This window comes from Carassius auratus, unplaced genomic scaffold (assembly GCF_003368295.1).
Source record: "Carassius auratus strain Wakin unplaced genomic scaffold, ASM336829v1 scaf_tig00044861, whole genome shotgun sequence".
Lineage (NCBI taxonomy): Eukaryota > Metazoa > Chordata > Actinopteri > Cypriniformes > Cyprinidae > Carassius > Carassius auratus.
Window position 1 is genome coordinate 53,117 of NW_020526854.1, and position 19,448 is coordinate 72,564.

The window sequence follows — 19,448 nt, forward strand, 5'->3', positions numbered from 1 at the left end:
TAAATACAATTCCATAGTTTTTAATGTCAAAACATTAAAAACGTTCAAGCATATCCTGATTGAGAAGACATAAATTTGTGCTCAATAACTGCTGGTTTAAACCCAATTCCAAAAAAGTTGGGACACTGTACAAATTGTGAATAGAAACTGAATGCAATGATGTGGAAGTTTCAAATGTCAATATTTTATCCAGAATACATCATAGATGGCATATCAAATGTTAAAACTGAGAAAATGTATCTTTTTAAGGGAAAAATAAGTTAATTTTTTAAATGGCATCAACACATCTCAAAAAAGTTGGGACAAGGCCATGTTTATCACTGTGTGGCATCCCCTCTTCTTTTTATAACAGTCTGCAAACATCTGGGGACTGAGGAGACAAGTTGCTCAAGTTTAGGAATAGGAATGTTGTCCCATTCTTGTCTAATACAGGTTTCTAGTTGCTCAACTGTGTTAGGTCTTCCTTGTCGCATCTTCCTCTTTATGATGCGCCAAATGTTTTCTATGGGTGAAAGATCTGGACTGCAGGCGGGCCATTTCAGTAGCAGTCTGGCATTGTCATTTTGGAAAATGCAATGTCTTCCCTAAAAGAGACGTCATCTGCATGGGAGCATATGTTGTTCTAGAACTTGGATATACCTTTCAGCATTGATGGTACCTTTCCAAAAGCTGCCCATGCCACACGCACTCATGCAACCCCATACCATCAGAGATGCAGGCTTCTGAACTGAGTGCTGATAACAACTTGGGTTGTCCTAAATGTCCAAAATGAGCCAATATTTGGCATGTCATTTCAAAATGTCTCGCTTTCAACAATTAATATGTTATCTATATTATATTGTGAAAAAAATATAAGTTTATGAGATTTTTTAAATTATTCCATTCCTTTTTTTACTCACAATTTGTACAGTGTTCCAACTTTTTTGGAATCGGGATTGTAACTGCAAAATGGTGATGTGAATTCAAGTCAAAACCAGAGCTGCTAGAAGGTTCAGCATGTCACACAAAACTCAACATACTATATACTGTACAGCATACAATGTTTAAACAAGAACACCAAAGTAACTTCTCACTGGCTTTTGTTTTATGTTAGGCTGTAAGTTTTACATTAGTTTTAACAATGGCTTTTAGAAGATAATGGTATTGTCTGTGTCACAGTGGAAAGAGATTTATTTATTTTTTTAATGACCCTTAAGGGACCACATATAGAGAAAAATTTAAAAGGACCCAAACTTGTGCCTTGGAGTATACCATAAGTAACAGGTCCTGATAAAATAGAGAAATTCCCTATCTCAACAGAAAAAGTTTCCCAAATATATTAAAGTACAATGAGAAAGGAAGTTTCCTGCATTTAAAAATACTTGTTTAAGAAAAAGCTCAGCAAATTTCAAAATAAAGGTGGACCAAACAGTAGAATACCTGAAAGACCAGAGTCTTCCTCGCTGTTATCACCTTCCTCCACTGCCTTTTCCAGATTGCTGAGCGATTTGCTACGAGTACGGAAGTTCCTCAGGAGATTTCGATGTTCCTGGTATGTAATGGGGGGGCTGTCAGGACCAATGTGGACTGGCCGAGGTGTACCATAATAGTTCCCTGTGATGACAGAGTTTTTTTAGAAGGGCCTCTATGAAGCTACAATCGAAAAACTGTTCCAACCAGCAAAATTCAAAAACAATGACCTTTAGACACAATGTATTACATGTGCTAACTGAAACGGTCCTTGACAAGATATATTTTTTACCTAAAAACTATTGTCCCTCGAGTCTATATTTTTAAGCAGCCAAAGAGAATTGTGGACCAGAATATGATAATCAAAACAGCTCGAGTCAGGAAGCTTAGGAACTTCAAGACCTCCATTTTCAAAAACACATTTTATCCAAAAAAAGGCATAAATCCAGCAAAATACAAGCCCTATCATGAGTACACTATTAACTTTGCCAAGAAAAATGGTTCTAAAAAAGCATTCAAATTTACACTTACCTGACATACAAACTAGTAAATGTATTTCTAATTCAGTACAAAATTATGCATTACATATTATATTATCAGCTTAACAATTTCAGTGAAATGTTGAAATTAACATGAATTAAAATGAGCTTTTATGCCCCCTTTTCCTTGTACTGACAACACATACTCAAACTGAAATGTTGAAATTAACATGAATTAAAATGAGCTTTTATGCCCCCTTTTCCTTGTACTGACAACACATACTCAAACTGGCATGAATTCCACAAGTCTGGCAAGACCTCCATAAAATCTGTTGATCCGTGTTATCCGGCCTGATTTGAGTGAACAAGATCATCTTAAAATTCTGACCTTTTGTACCAAGGACGTCACATGATCAGTATCATTTATTTGCTTATTTGATTTCTGACCTAGATTTTTTTTTAAATGTTCAAGATCCTAAGCTTTCCTTATTTAAAATAGATCTTAAATTGAAAAGTCATTTACAATGTTGCATGTGACCCCACTGTATCTTTCAGAGTTGAACTTCTTGTATCATCAGTTTTAATGATAAGTTCTAGTTGTACATTTTATCAAAAGATTTTATAAATTAATTTTTTTCTGCTCCTGACTTCTGCTGCCCTAGATCACACTCCTTTAAACCCTTAATCACAGCTGTTATGGAACTAATGAACTAATAAACTCTTTTAGCAACCTCTAAACATCTACTTTAAATCTCCAAAATAAAACCACACAATATAAAAAAAAATTCAGGTAGAGGGAAAAAAATTACATTTACACTATAAGACCACTAGGAGAGCACAATCTTTCATAGCTAAGAGATTTTACTCAGCTTTTTTTTTTTTTTTTACAACAGCTACATGTTTGGCATCTTCAGTGATATTTAATGCAGCATAACTCCCTCACTACAGCTTATTTACAGCTGTAGAAAAAAATAAAAGAGAGAGAGAGCATGAATGGGGGTGGAGGGGTGATCAGAACCAGAGAAACTGAAATAAGGATTACATAGAAAAGCCTCTTTTCTCCTGTACAGAGCGATAGAAAAGTAGGAGTGCGGTGTGGTTTCGGGCAGGAGAGATGACTCATGAGCTGCGGGGCATCACTTCTCAGGTGTTAAAAATACCTTTGTTATTAATAATTTGTAATTATAGGCATATTAGAACAAACAATGCCAGTTCTCACATTTATAGAGTTATTTCTTAAAATAAAGTTTTTTTTTAAAGGAATTAATACTTTTATTCTGCAAGGATTAATACTTTTATTCTGCAAGGATGCATTAAATTGATCAAAAGACAATAAAGGCATTTATAATGTTAAGAAAAATATTTCCATTTTAAATAAATGCTGTTCTTTAAAGTTTTTATTTATCAAAGAATCCTGGGGGGAAAAGTGCATCAGAAAAAATATTGAGAAGCACAACTGATTTCAGTATTGATAATAATAAGAAATGCTTCTTGATCACAAAATCTGCATATTAGAATGATTTCTTATAAAATCATTTGACACTAAAGTTATTTCAGCTAATTCAACTTTGCCATCAGAAGAATAAATTAGATTTTATAACATATTCAAATAGAAAACAGTTATTTTAAATCACAATATTATTGTTTTTGTATTGTATTTTTGATCCAATAAAGCCTTGGTGGGCATAAAAGACTTTCAAAAGCATGAAAAACAAATCTTATCGGCCCCAAACATTTGAACAGTAGTGTATATATATATATATTTCCTTTTTTTTATATAAATGAAAGTGGTGCAACAGCATCAAAAACACGAGTCAGCGGAAACATATTCATTAATCCAAGAGCTGCATCTTTGAAGGATGTCATAATGTGAATCTGCAGCTGTGTGTAAGACCCTTAATAAAGACATCAGCAGGCTCAGCCATCAGTCTGCATCCCATGCTTGTCCTCTCTGCATTAGGGCTCTTTTTCAGCTCTTTCTGCTGATAATGTTGGAGGACAGAACCGAGCCAGCACGGCACTTTTCTCTGCAGCCTGGAGGGTGCTTCTCTTGATTCTGATTGGCTTGACCATTTGGATCTCTGACGTTACGCCCTGACCCTCACCATGTGTTCGCGAGGACACACAAACTCATATGCACGCGCAAACAAACTCAGTTGAACAGTAAGCAATTCCTATATCCAAAACAAGGCTTTTCTGCTCCTCATATTTGTATGTGAATTGTTTGAATATGAATTTTTTGTTAAATCTGTGGAATAGAATTGAATAGAATTGAAAAAAATTATCAAATCAGCCTAAATATTTAATAAACAAATATGAAGAACTCAATCATTTTGACTCCAAAGCCCCTGATTGTACACAACAACTTTTTAAAGCCCCCCTAGCCCTAGTTTTGTTTTAAAAACGTATTTTAATCTACCATGTGAACAGGTTTTAAGAGCTGAATGCTGTACAGGGACCCCCTAGTGGCCCCCAATCCTCTGGTTGTGAAACAATGGTATGGCAATATGGATTCTGACCTTTAAACTTCCCACTTTCCAGCAGGGCTCCAGACTCTTCCAGGGAGAAGAATTCCTCAATGGACACAAAGTTATAATCCACCCCTGAGATCTCTCCATCCCGTGGTTGCCTGGTCGTACCTGGGTCAAAGCAGGGTGAGCAAAACATAAGAATGTAATTAGAAAAAAATTGCTTTTGCCTTTTGCTTAACTTACCAAAAGAGACATATAAATAGGTTAAAAGTAGACAACAAGCCACTGAAATGGAGAACGTAAATATAGAAAAAGGCCAGTAGTGCTACAAACACACAGGGAATTTTAAAAGATCATTATTTTTCATAAACTTGCATCTAACCTTTGCTAAAACTCTAATCCATTTTTCGAAACAAACAAACAAACAAATTTCTGATGACATCACCATGAGGCTAGTTGCTTTAATGCATTTGATGTTTGGATCTACAGGACCACAGAAAACAGAAACACAGCTGAATTGCCTTGATATGGTAAAGGGTGTATTTTAATGTTTGAGTGAGTGCCAAATGAAGTTAAAATCAGTTAATGTAACAGTGTTTACACACTAACTATATATTAAACATTTGGCGATGTGAGGCGATGCCTGATTATGATTTCAGACACTTCAGACTTGCTCTATAATCCCACAGTGATGAGATTATACAACTTCCTCTCAGTTTTCCATCTCAAATGAAAGCTGAGAAAACTGGATTTTCCTGAGGTAGATTAGCAGTGCATCCCGAATTTAAGATAAACTGATCACTGCATCTCTCCGGTGTTGCGGAAAAGATACAGCAGGAAACCTGCACGCTTTGATCAATCGACCTTGCCAACATAACAAATGGTTCTGAAGCAAAAGTCTTTAAGGAAGAGAAAAGGTATGTGGTTTATGAGGTAGTGCGCCTATCAATGGATACAACACATAGTTATACAACATCAAGCAGGATTGTAATGACTTAAAAGCCTTCAGCCACTATACACAATAAATCATCCATTAATATCAAAACACTGCATTGTCCCAAGGTATTATACAGCCCGAATATGACAAGACAGCCCATGCAAAAAGCATATGAGCACACTCGAACCCTAGACAGTACATTCACTCTGAAATGAATCTCTAATGAATGTGTAGATTGAGACATTAAGGATTTTTGACATTGAGGGCTTTTAACACGTGACATTTCTGAGTTAAGCTGGACATTTAACAGGAAAAAAAGGAACTGATTGGATTATGAAAACCAGGCGTAATTTTTCAGAAAAGAGCCAGGTGGTTTGGGTTTGAAATATAGTTATCTGTGTTGTCAGCTGGAATGGACAGTTATTACATCTTGATGAAAGCTTACAAGGAAACTTTTTTTTTTTATCTTTGGGAATAACATTTTCTGATGAATTACACAAAATAGGACCAGGAACATGTTTTAGAAAGGCAAATAATGCTGACTTTATGTTGTCTCTAAAAGCCCCAATACAACACCATGATAAACATTTAGCATGATGTTCAGCACCTGCTTAAACATCTCTGTGTTCTTATATACTGACACACCTGTGCTATTTTATCTTGAAAGAACAGAAAAGAGGAGCATCTTACAGTTCACAGTCTTCTAACTGCGTGGAATCAATTCAGAGAAGTGGCAGTAAAATTAGCTGCTTTATGGTGTCAAAATAATGATGGGATAAATAAACGTGTTATTAAGGAAAGCCGTTTTATTTCAACTTGACAGGCTATGTAACTGAACCGACAGATTAAAAACATTATGTGAATGGATGCACAAAAAAATGATTGTGCTTATGTGTACATTAGCAAGCATGCGTGAAAGGGTCTGTGTTTGGGTGCTGACACGTTTATGTGTATATGTGTGCACAGGAGCGCTGAAAGGCACAGCAGGGTACCTCACAAATTGTGCAGCTTTGGAATTCAAGAGCACGAAATAGGTGAAATTTGAATCATGCAGGATGGATTAAATGCATCAGCTGTGATGGTGAACGGGTGCCTGATGTTTTAAAGGGGCCAGCAGAAGTTATACATTAATAAAAGCATGCAATCTTTTCTGAATATAGTTGCAGTTTTGTTGCCAAGGCAAAATATGAAACAGTGCTATTCACAATGAGTGCACTGCTGTGACATTTGATGACAGTTTCCATGGCAATGGTTAAAGTGCATCACATTACCTCAAAGTGACTGAACCTTTGTTTCCACGTGAGGTTTGACGTGATTGTAAATTGGATTTGTTTACAGTCTCTGTGAGCATTAAAGCATGAGACTGCATGCATGCTTTTGCTGGCTGATGTATTTCGGTATGTTTCTCATCTGTGTTTTCATTGCAGCTGTTCTACTTTAGGGGTCTTCATCCTTTTTCAGGCCAAGAAGCCCTTGGTGGATAGAGGGAAGCACATTGTATTATACATATTGTATAATCTTGTGTACCCAGACCTTTGACTAAACATGAGGTCAGGTCCATTTTGCATAGTACAATTAATTGAAATAATGGAGTGGGGTCTTTATGAATAGTTTTAGTTAGACTAGTTCTAAAGTACTAGAAAAATAGCAAACAAATAAATACATAATAAGAGTTTTGCTTGTGCAATAATTAATGCAAAAAAAAAATCTTGCTCACTCATTTCACGTTTTTATTTCCTAAATAGGAAGAGAAAAATCCAAATTCAAATGAAATTTTCACAAGCCTAATCCAAAGCACTTATGTAGACACTTGAAATCAAATTAAACTCATTTATTTTTTTTAGGGCTGTCAATTTAATGAACTAGTTATGGAAAAATAATGCAATTAAAATATTTTAACACAGTTAACACACCTGCCCCACCCATTTTATGCAAGGCAACAACTCACTGCATGATAAAGTCCATAAATGCTGATATGTGCCCCTAAAATTCAAGATATTAGGGCTAAATGCCCCTATATGAGTTCTTGTCTCATATTTAGATTATATGGGGTTGTGTTAGAGCAGTGGATAAGAAACATGCATTTGGTGTGAGAGACCCGGGTTCGAATCCACTGTGAGACACCAATGTGTCCCTGAGCGAGAAACTTAACCCCTAGGAGGCGTGTGTCCTCTGACATATATAGCAATTGTAAGTTGCTTTGGATAAAAGCATCAGCTAAATGAATAAGTTCAGTTTATTAAATAAGTAGTCAATATTTTAAACACAGTATTGTCTGTTTTTGATTAGAACCAGTGATTCAAAGGCTTGTTCATAAAGAGATCTATTTACTTCATTTATGAATGAATAAGCCGTTTGAATAAATTGACTCTAATGAATGACTCAATTGCGGCATCCCAATGTGCCTATTTATGCTATGCCCTTAAAATATGTACTCTTCTGGTGAAGAAAAAGGACAAACTTTTGAGTGTGTAGTAGAAGAGTAGGCAAGCTTTGGGACATACTATAACGTTATACAATTGCGTCTTTAATTGTCCGCTCTGTCCCATAATTATATGCATCCTGTCACTGTCATTGAGTACTGAAGTACTGAAGGGAGTACTTTTGTTTTGAAAAAGCATTAGACAGTCAACAAATGGACTTACATTTTTTTACAGTTGGACATTTAACACACATTTTCATCTTTTTTCTCCAAAATTAATTTGTCATCCTGTGTTAAAGAGCCTGTATTATTAAATAATGCAGGTGTGGGTCACTCACAGGGCACAGCGCGCAGGTAGAGGTTCTCTCGTATGACCTGTTGGAGTTGGCTGTCCATGGATCCGGGTGTAAAACACTTGCTCAGGTAAAGTCTGAGATCCTTACAGAGAGTTGAGCCTACAGATTACAAACAGAACACATGAGTGAGAATGAGATGGGGAGATCTGAAACCACTTTTTAATAACAGCACTGTTTCGCCAAACTCACAAACAGAACACTGCTGTCACCATGGAAATATGAGAAAAAAAGTGAAACTGTCAAAGACGCTGTCCTAAAAATAAATTATAATTTTATTATAAGGTCATATATATAAATTAATTATAAGGTCAGTGTGCTGTTGTCACAAACAAGCACTGTGGAGCACCTAACAAGACCTATCCGCCCCACTTGGCTTCTCTGTATTGATTTTTGCACTTAATATAATCCGGTGGTCCTTTCCGCACACAATCGCAACACACGGACTCCTCAAGGACACATGTGAAAGGTATCCACTTATCTATTCATTTTTTTAAGTGCATTATGACCTTAGATGACAGAGAGCTTCCTTTCATGCAGTACATTGATGGTCTTTATACATTATGTATGGGGATTGCCCGCACTGTTACTCGCCAATGCCGGGCTCCACCCCAATGCTGACAGCGATCAATCGGGCTGACCAGGGCAGAGAGTTCCGGAGAGGTGCGGGATATCACATCCACTTAATGTCTGACACTGAACTGTAGAAGGTGGACACTTGGAGTAGATATTGCATAACAGGATACTTTCTTTACATGCTGTTATTAAAAAGAGTCATTTGTGTAATTTGAGAGATTAAGACTATTCTGAGTGTGACTGTCCAAACTAACCACAACGCTGAAAAGTAAAAGAACATTTTGTCAGAAAATTTGTTTTTAATTACACCAAAATCTCTTTAGACCAAAAGCCAGTTAACTAAACATAATATACAGAGGAGAAGAGATGGATTGTGGAAGTTCAGAAACATTGGACAAACCCGTAAACTTTGCAACTGGTTAAAACTTTGCTTCCTGTCAACCTACTGTCCTATCTAAAGAAAAGGCATAAAACGTAAATCTGTTTTTTTCTGTGATTGCACAGCTGAATTAGCAGCCATTACTCCAGTCTTCAGTGTCACAAGGTCTCTTAGAAATAATGTCTAATATGCTGCTTTCATGCTCACAAAACATTTGTTATTATCAATATGAAAAACAGGATTTTTGATTAATAGAATGTTCAAAAGAACAGCATTTATTAGAAACCCTTTAAAACTTTATAAATGGCCTTTCTGTAAAATAAATTCTTACTGGCCCCACACTTTGAAATTCAGTAGGAATAAAAAAGTATACTTTTTCACTCATTTCTAATTTTGTTATTTCCATAAATAACTACTCTATTTGCAAAATGTATACAGTTTCTAAACCAAGCAGAAAAGTTGCTATGCTCAACCATTCAATCCTTAAAACATCTTAAACCTTTTAGTGATAGATTAGATGTAATAATAAATACAATCGTTTTTAGAACCATTGTTTGTTATACAAATGATGCTGTATCTCACATAATTAGCGTAATTTGACATTGTTAGTTCACAACATGTTGACAAACCTGAGAGAGTGAATGCCTTTATTAAGCATTAATTTATGGCGTTAAGAACAACTAAAAATTCTTAACACTTCCTTGTGTAGAAGCTAGACGTGAATATGGTAAATCAAATCCCCATGGAGCATCTTGAACTGACGTATTCAGGCAGGTTAGATTAGGATAATACAATCCTCAGGCAGAATGACACTAACAGGTGACATGTCACACTGTGATCTACTCGGGGCTGTATATTGTCAGTAGGTATAAAGCTCTTACACAACCCAAGTATTTCATATAATAAGTGCAACAAAATGCACATAAAACCTCCCAAAATAACATAATGTGTAGCAGCTTTGTTAGAAAAGTCCTGGGCTGGTCATAAAAATGTCACAGGTTCAACCCCATGCAGATATGACCCATTAACTGGAAAGTTACCTCCGTTTTAATTTTTAAGGAAATGATTACAGTATTTAAAATGTTGCTGATCTAATTCTACTCTGCAAATTGTATCTTGTTCAAAAGAATATTCAAGAATTCTTCTTTTTGCATTAACCTTCTCTTATCCAATGCAAAGTAGTTCTCCTATTTACAGTACCTAATCTCCTGCACCAGTCAATTTGCTCTTATCGGTAAATAGAGTACCTGGTAATACTGTTTTGATCCGAATGGGATGCGGACATGAGTTCAGAACCCCTCTCACATCTCCCAAGGTCAATCCGAGGACAGGTGTACTGCCGATCTCTAGGATGATGTCACCAACAGTGGCTCCACCCCCAGGTGCTGCTGTAACAAATGGGAACTCTCCATAATCTGCACCACCTCCAATGGCCACACCAAGCTCTCCTGAGGCTCCGCCCAGTGGGACGAAGCTCTCCTGCACTTTCGAGCGCCAGTGCAGCTTTTTAACAGTGGCCTTAGACATATTGACAGCGCTGAAAGAAAAAAAAGAAGAGGAAAATATGTTAACAACATGTTCAATTTGTGTCTTCAAAAACGAAAAGGAGATTTCCCAGCCGAAAAATACCTAAACCCTCCTAAAATGTTTTTTTGGCCTAGCTGAATTCCCAGTTTGGTTGGGATGGTCTGTTAATTTTAGACACTTTTTCAGCTAGTCAGACTTTGAGACCAGCTGTTTACCCTGTTAAACCAACCGAAGACCAGCTTGGACAGGTGAGAAGACAGCCGTAAACTAGCTTAGGGTTTTCTGAAGGTTTACCTACAAATCAGGGTCTTTGTACAAAATATTTATTAAAAATATTCAGGGTAACCCAACCTAATTTAGTTTTCAAAATAGGTTATGAAAAGAATATGAATAATTTTGGAACAGCCTCAAACACTTTTACTGTGTATCTCTGTGTGTGTGTGTGTGTGTGTGTGTGTGTGTGTGTGTGTGTGTGTGTTTGTGACATATCAGGACACAACTCTGTATAATGACATGGGTATGACACAGGTATTACAAGGAGAGGGTGACTTATGAGGACATAACCAATGTGCCCATTTTTCAAAACGCTTATAAACCATACAGAATTAGTTTTTTTGAGGAAGTAAATATGCACTAAGTTTCCTGTGAGGGTTAGTGTTAGGTGTAGGGTTGGTGTAGGGCCATAGAATATACAGTTTGTACAGTATAAAAACCATTACACCTTTGGGATGAACCCACTTTTCACAAAAACAAAACATGTGTGTGTGTGAAACTTTTGTGAAAAAGGTGACAGCAAATGCATCAATTTCAAAATAAATACGGTTCTTTTGAAAAGTCTATTCATGCGGCAAAAAGTTTCCATGAATTTCTGAAGGATAGTGCAACACTGAAGACTGGGAGTAATGGCTGCTATCACAGTTATAAATTACATTTTAAAATATACTGAAAACTTTCATTTAAAACAAGTCTCTCATGCTCATCAAGTTAGCATTTTTTTACTTGATGAGCATTAAGAGACTTTAAAAAAATATAACAAATGCCAAACAATTGAACAGTAGTGACTGTATATTAAGTGAACAAAACAACTGAATGTGGCTTTTTACGTGTAGTTTTGAAGACATTGCCCACTTTAACTATAACAAAAAGGATAAGATCAAACACAAATTCAAACACATTCATAATGAGCATGTATGTCCCATGACTCTTCTAACAGGCACAAAATGAGAGACCTTCACTAACACATTCATGTGAGTCCCAATGGTATTCCACAAGCTAAAAACATGATACGAGTCTTCAAATTGAAACAAAACAAGCAAACAGATGGCCAAACCACAGTGGGGGCCGGGGGTGATTCCATCCACAAGCACAATTTACGCAGGCTCATTAAAAATGCATAGATTTATTTCAGGTGTCAACAAATCTACTACCAAATATGTACACGTTTTTGCCTGCAAAATCATCTGGGCTTTCCACTAAAGATGGTAAAGTAAAAAAATAAAAAATACACAACGAATCAGTATCTCAGATGATCTGCCAAATTACTCATCAGGTTTGGCTGCAGAAGGCCCTCTTTCTCTTTCTCTTTCTCTTTCTCTTTCTCTTTCTCTTTCTCTTTCTCTTTCTCTGCATGTGTGTCCCTGCTGCTTAGACCTATAGCAACTCATATAGTCTATATTGAAATGAATCAAACACGAAAGACACTAGAACACAAGTAACAACAAACACAAATCATCTGAAAATTTGATAACACACTTCAATGTTTCTGATAACAATCCTGCAGTGCAAAGATCACACACTAGTTGAAGCATCATCTGATATACATCAGCAAGGGAGTCTTTAAATGGACAACAGTCACAATACCAACAGTTACATAGTTACAGCAACACCATTGCAGTAAACTCAGAGAGGAGAGGAGAGGAGCATTCTGGCACTTTTCCATTACTTCACAAAGAGAGAGAAAGTTATTACTCCAGGTTGTACAGTCTCTGCCTGGAGCTGTGGAGAAATAGCAGAGGGAGTCCCCTTAAAAACCAAAAGCAAAAAGTGGCATGAGCACTTCAGACGCCCATTATCAAAGTCCATCCAACCTGCCGCTGTGTGTTTGCACCTCACTTGAGCACACACACAGTACAGTGTGAATGTGAAATGAGTGTGTACACTTTGCCAGAAAACCTCTCATGCAGGTAAAATAAGACTCAGAATTTAGAATACATGATTAATATATAAATTAGCTTAAATGTGCATCTGGATCTTATCTACCACTTTGTTTGCTATGTTCCTGGCATCCCCCTGGGATGATGTTTCATGTTTTTCTTTACTGTTGCATGACATCTGTGTATTTTATCAAGATCCAAAGCTCTTTCCATCTCTGATTAAATCCTGCTTGCATCCTCTACATCACATATGCATGCTGAGTCTTCATGGGCTGCTGAGATGTTGAGAATAATTGATTAAGTACTTTGGAAAGGTGCCCAAAACTGCCACCCAATCCAAATCATGAATAAAGAACTTATAACCCCAACAAAAGACCTGTTTTTGTTTTTTTTATACCGTTCAAGAGCATCAAGAAATCTTCGATATGGTGACTATGTAACATGACTATTTGTGACCATGGACCACAAAACCTTTTAATTACTTAAGTTGCTGGGGTATATTTTTAGAAATAGCCAAAAAACAGTGTATGGGTTTTCTTTTATGCCAAAAATCATTAGGATATTAAGTAAAGATCATATTCCATGAAGATATTTTGTAAATTTCCTACTTTAAATATATCAAAACCTAATTTTTGATTAGTAATATGCATTGCTAAGTACTTCATTTGGACAACTTTAAAGGTGATTTTCTCAGTATTTAGATTTTTTTGCACCCTCAGATTCCAGATTTTCTAATAGTTGCATCTTAGCCAAATATTGTCAGATCCTAACAAACCATCAATGGAAAGATTATTTATTCAGCTTTCAGATGGTGTATAAATCTCAATTTCGAAAAAACATTGTGGTCCAGGGTCACATTTTACAATTATTCATTCAGCAGAGCAGATGCTTTCATCCGAAGTGACTTAACTGCCAGTCAAAATTATCTTATGTTTGCTTAGGCTGCATTTATTTGATCAAAACATTTTTTCAAAAACAAAAATACTAAGCAGCAGAAACATTTTTCAACATTTATAACAATAAGAAATGTTTTTGAGCACTAAATAAACATATCTGAACGATTTCTGAAGGATCATGTGTCACTATGACTGGAGAAATGACTGCTCAAAATTCAGCTTTGCCATCATAGGAATAAATTACATTTTAATTAAAATATATTCAAATAATTGTATTAATATTTCATTCTATTACTTTTTTTTCTTCATATTTTTTACATGTAGACACAAAACCAGGTTTTAAAAGTTTTAAGTATAAGCTGGATAAACTACAGTAGAGCGAAAGTGGAATGTAGAAAACTCTTCCCTTACGTTTTATTTTTTTTAAATGTGACTTCAGACCTATTGTAAGCTTAGAGCTCTAACCTTGCCAGCACACATCGGATATTCACATTAACTCTGAGGGAGTCTGTGGCACCAAAGAAGAAGTGCGGAAAGAAGATAAATCCTCCTGGATCTTCAGGTGAGTCGAAGAACATGCTCAAATCGAGAACAGGTTTAGCTGAAAACTAAAGGTCCAGATGTCACTGGACCAAGAAGAGAGATTTTTGTGGATGTCACTGAGCTGGGATATTTGGGTGCCGAGATCCGCAGCTTGTTTGTCATTTTGTCTACATCTAATGCAGCAACTCTTAATGTCAATTATTTGTTCAGGCTGTGGAACAAGACTGAAAATCAGAGAAGAATGAAATTCGATTTCTACCCCATGTTTCCTGCCTGAAGCAAAAGATTATGGGATGTCTTGATCTTAATGTATTGTAGAACTGAACATTTACTTGATCTCCCAAATTAGAGAAACCCTCTGCTCTGGAAAAAAATCCTACTTGGTTTGCTCATCTTATTTAGTCTTCCAGGCTTGTCTGTTGCCTGGTTTCAGATGGGTTTGGAGCACTTAACATCTGGTTAGGGCCTCTTAAAACCAACTCAAAACAGCATAACAGTTCAGGCTGGTTTAAGCAGGATTTCTTTAGAAAGATCAGCTTGGCATAGGCAGAAAATGTCTTCAGACGTTATTTCCGATGGAAAAGGTACAGCCAAATAAAAATCAGAACCCAGTAATATTGAATGACTCGGAAACATGTCTAAAATCTCTCTGCGGCATCACAATGCAAATCCCTGCTGTGTAGAGAGCCTCAGGTACTGTACATCAGTCTGCGCTTATGTGCTGAACCATTAAAGCGTCCAGAGCGATTGAGAGCCAAGGGGTTCGTTTTTCCTCCACATCAGCAGTCAAGGTTCCACAATAAAAACAAACAATCTGGAACTCAGAACAAACCTCTTCAGTTAAAAGAGGTCACTCTAGACGTGATTCTGACATGATTCCTAATTTAGGACTACAATTCCCAAAATCAAATGGAACAATTTCAGCTACTCCTCCGCTTTTATAACCAGATTACGCCACTGAAAGTGTGGGTGTGTGTGTGTTTGATATTTTTAAATTAATATTTTCATTTACAATAGTTTTTCATCATATTTTCCATTTTAATTTATGTTTTGTGTTTCATTTTATTATTATTTATTAATATTATAAATTATTATTATTATTTGTTTTAGTGTGTTATCACTTAAACATCAAATATTTAGTACACATTAAATAAAAAAGTATTATTATATTTTATTTCAGTCAGTTTATTTTATTTTTTAATTTAAAAATGGTTTTATGGTTTTAGATTTATTATAATCACCCTCTAAGACATGGATTACCTTCTTTAGAGTCATGTGGTTTTTATTTTTTTTTAATAATTATATTATGTTCCTTTCTTTTTCACATTTTCTTGCATAACTGTATCTTTATATAAGCATTTTATTTTATCCTGTCTATGGTCTACATAAATATTATTTGTCCAGTTGTATTTTTTTTTCTATGTACTGGAAGCTTCAATTCCATTTTGTGTGTGTGTGTGTGTGTGTGTGTGTGTGTGGTGGAATAAATCTTATTCTAATTCTGTTTAACAATGGATTGTTTGCTGAATGACACATGCCCTGCCAAATTCCTTCACAGATACTCAGCGGACAAACACATGTAACTACCAATCCTCATAAAAAGCCTGAGTAAAACACACTGATATGCATATAAGTGTGGCCATAAACGCTGTTGGAGGGTTATGATAGTGTCGAGTGGGGCTGTATGCTGCTAGCCAATGACTGCAATGGTCATTATTTACCAGCAGAGTGGACTACGAATCCCACATCTCATCTCACATCAGTGCAAACCCAAAGGACGGAGACTCGCGCAACTCGTCTGGCACATTTTCTCAGCACCTGCTCGCTCTTCCCATTACACACTCTACACTTTATTTGTCTCACACACACATACAGAAAACACGCATATTCATTTAAACCTGACAGTGTTACGTTGTCTCCAAACAGGAGTGCTCGAGGGCCGCTGTTTTACTACGTGGGACCAACAGTTCACTCACGCGCTCGCGCTAATGTAGTGCTATTGTTGTCTGAAAGGCGCTTTCACGCGAACATTTTACTAAAGATAGAAACGAGTAGCACATGTCGACTTGAAATGAATCGTGGTAGAACATGTGGTAGAGATAGTTGACAAACAAAGCAGCTGACAAGAGCCCGCGCGGCGTTAGATGCTGCAGAGGCAAAGTGGCTCTCCTGGCATCAGTCACCACTAAGGACATAATGGAATTCGCGCGGTACAGAAATGAATGGATAAAAGCATATGGCAGTAGTATCGGATGGTCAGCCAAGCAATGCGATGGTCTGTGACATACCTTCATAATTCCAGCCTTCCCCCCGCGACGTCTTGCCTTATGGCTGTAATCCTTTACAATTTATCTATCAATATTGATTGCCTATTAGAGTCGCAGGTGACTGCAGATATGCTGTGTTGGAAGAACACTACGGTTTCAGGTCCATAGCTCTGCGCTGCTGAGGATGAACTGGCCGGAGAGGGAGGACAGTGTAGCATTACAGTCCCGCGCGGAAGCCTCGTGCCCTCAGGGCCGCTCAGCTATTTGAACATGGGTCAAAATTACGCTGCATTTAGTACAGCTGTTTCTTTGCAGGTTTGGCAATAAGGAAGCGATGATAAGCCAGCCAAGCAGAGAGGAGGAGGAGAAGGCAGGGACGTGGAGGAAACTGTGAAACAGGGACGGATCGGACCGCCTATCGGTGGAGGTTGATTGGACAGCGCCGCGCGACAGTACGAACACATGAACGCGCCGTGACTCTTTACCCAAATACTGTACTTCAATCAAGAAGATGTATTTGAATAGATAACGAATAGGACTACACGCCTCTCATTAAGCATGCGAACGTTATTATCAAAGACACGAAGAAAGTATGGGATACCCTATAAAATATATTTATTTTGGTGACACTGTGAAAATCGCTCATCTGAGATGTCAACAAGTGCAAATTAATTCACGGACGAATGAATTTAAATAAAAACACTATTTGTGCATTTTCATTCTTGGCCACACTGTCATTTTTAAAACAAGAAAACTTATATTTTTAACCTCATTTTTGGCTAGTTTAAGGCAGCAAGGCTATGCAGTCATGTGGGCATATTTATGATTTTATTTTTTTTTTCAAAAAGCGGCAACGTATGCTATTTACATTAGGCTAACTAAATATCTTAAACAACACAAAAGTTATTTAATAACAAAAATAAGAAAAGCCTTTTTAAACATAAGAATCAAAAAAACACAGATCATTCTAGGAATACCAGTAGATAATTTTAAAAAAAGTATTACTTAAAAAAATATGATTAATTTTTTAAAAATAAATTACAATGTATACAAGCTATTCGGTTTATCAATGAATAGGTTTATAATGTTTTACTCTCTCTCTCTCTCTCTCTCTCTTTCTTTTTCATTTTTACAGTTAAGACTATGTTCTGATAAAAAAAAAATGCAAAAAAGCCTTCAAACAATGTCCACGGAATTTTAGTCTGGCCTAAACTGACCATCCTTACCCTATGCATTAAAAAGCGTTTATACGCATTTATAAAAGTGTTGATTTGTAACGAACGGTGGCATTCACATTACGTCGATGAGCCTGTAGGTGGGTGACACTCTTGGTGGTCTGCTCGCTGCAGCAGCCTCTCGTTGATTGAATGGGTCTGTTTCAGCTGACATCAGCGGAATACGTTCACTTTTTACAGTTCGCTATGACGTCGGCGCAAAGACGATCTCAGCTCTGTTCCAGTTCCACGATAGACAGACGTGTGTTGCAAAACACGGCATAAACAGTATTGTTGTTCTCAAAGATTCGCCCGCCATTATTACACCACTGTTTTGGATGAAAAAAGGACGAAGTGTCGTAAGCGTCATTAACTACCGCGCACACTTTATCCATGTGCTATCTCTGGTTACCAAGGAAACTGTGTTGGTATCTTGGAAACAGTGCCAGTAGCGCATGCAACTCGTTAGCACCACCCTCCCCAAGCAAGAAGTCATCTTTGGATAGATTATTTAACAAAACATTCAGATGGGATGATGGAATGCCTGTTGCTATGCCACAGTTGTGTGGAAGCGTGTATGTGTTTGACTGGTGGTTGAAGTCAATGGAGTAAGAAAGTGCTGACTATATGACTCAGTTTTAGTACAGGAGTGCCTGCTTACTGCAATTCCAGTGCACCTCTGAGTATAGACTATACATAGGAACAAATAAAATAGCACTAACATACAGTCAAAAACACATCACTCAGATTTAAGCACACAATTAAGCCCATAGTTAATTATTCTTTCACGCTACTAGCACTTGTGTTAGAGTCAGTATCTGAATATACAACCCAGTTATGTTCCAGGTCAAACTGACTGACTGAAATTACAACGTAAATGTTTTTTGCAACCCTCCCATACAAGCCACATTTCTGGAGAATTTGTGATATTGTTGTCACATGCACACAATGACCACTCTTTGTCATAAATTCCTGCCACTGCTTCAGAGTTGCTGTAGGCCTCTTGGTTGCCTCTCTGATCAGTTTTCTCCTGGCTCTTTCATCCAGTTTGGAGTGACGGCCTGATCCAGGGAGGGTCATACCAAATACTGTACCTTCTAGTTCTTAATAATAGACTTCACAGTGCTTCTAGGCATTGAAAGAGTCTTTGATTTTTTGTTTTTTGTTTTTTTGTATCCATCTCCTGACTTGTGCCTGTTCACAGCTTTATCCCAGAGATCTTTTGACAGTGCCTTGCCACCCATAGTTGAATGTTTGCTTCAGTTGCTCTACCGAAAACTGAAATGCTCCAGGAGAGCTCTTTTCATGCTGAGCTAATCAAAATGACCACAGCTCATCACAGCTGAAAGTGAAATGGCTTTGTGTGCCACTGAGAAAGATGATAACATACACCTGATTGAGTAATTTAGGAGGGGGTCATTCTTTTTCCAACTCACTGATACTGTTTTTTTTTTTTTCTCGACATGTTGGTGTTATATCTTTCATTTGGATGTTATAAGCTGCACTTAGTAAATACAGCTGGACAAAACAAAACGGTGTCAATCTTAATTTCTGGCTGCAAAGCACAAAATGTGATTATTTCAAAGGGGGATGATTCTTTTCTATACACTGTAAAAAGTTTAACTATTATTTACTCAATTTTTTTGGTGAAACATTTTTACACTCAAAAAATTGAGTAAATTTTAAAGCTGTGAAATCAATGAAATATACTGTTTAAATTGAGTAATTGTAAGTAAAAAAATTAAGTAAATCTGAATAACTGAATAACTTTATATGAGAAAT

The 19,448-nt window shown here is 36.7% G+C and overlaps 1 protein-coding gene across 1 annotated transcript in view; it reads right to left on the reverse strand.

The window, feature by feature from the left end:
- LOC113087462 (membrane-associated guanylate kinase, WW and PDZ domain-containing protein 1-like) overlaps positions 1-16,772 on the reverse strand; it is a 35,534-nt gene extending 18,762 nt beyond the window's left edge. The window contains exons 1-5 of the mRNA XM_026255589.1: positions 16,474-16,772; positions 10,314-10,603; positions 8,097-8,213; positions 4,448-4,567; positions 1,420-1,593 (exon numbers count right to left, since the gene is read on the reverse strand). Of these exons, the coding sequence (XP_026111374.1) occupies positions 1,420-1,593; positions 4,448-4,567; positions 8,097-8,213; positions 10,314-10,593 (691 nt within the window). The 5' untranslated portion in view covers positions 10,594-10,603; positions 16,474-16,772. The remainder of the gene's footprint in view (positions 1-1,419; positions 1,594-4,447; positions 4,568-8,096; positions 8,214-10,313; positions 10,604-16,473) is intronic.
- Positions 16,773-19,448: the final 2,676 nt, after the last annotated feature.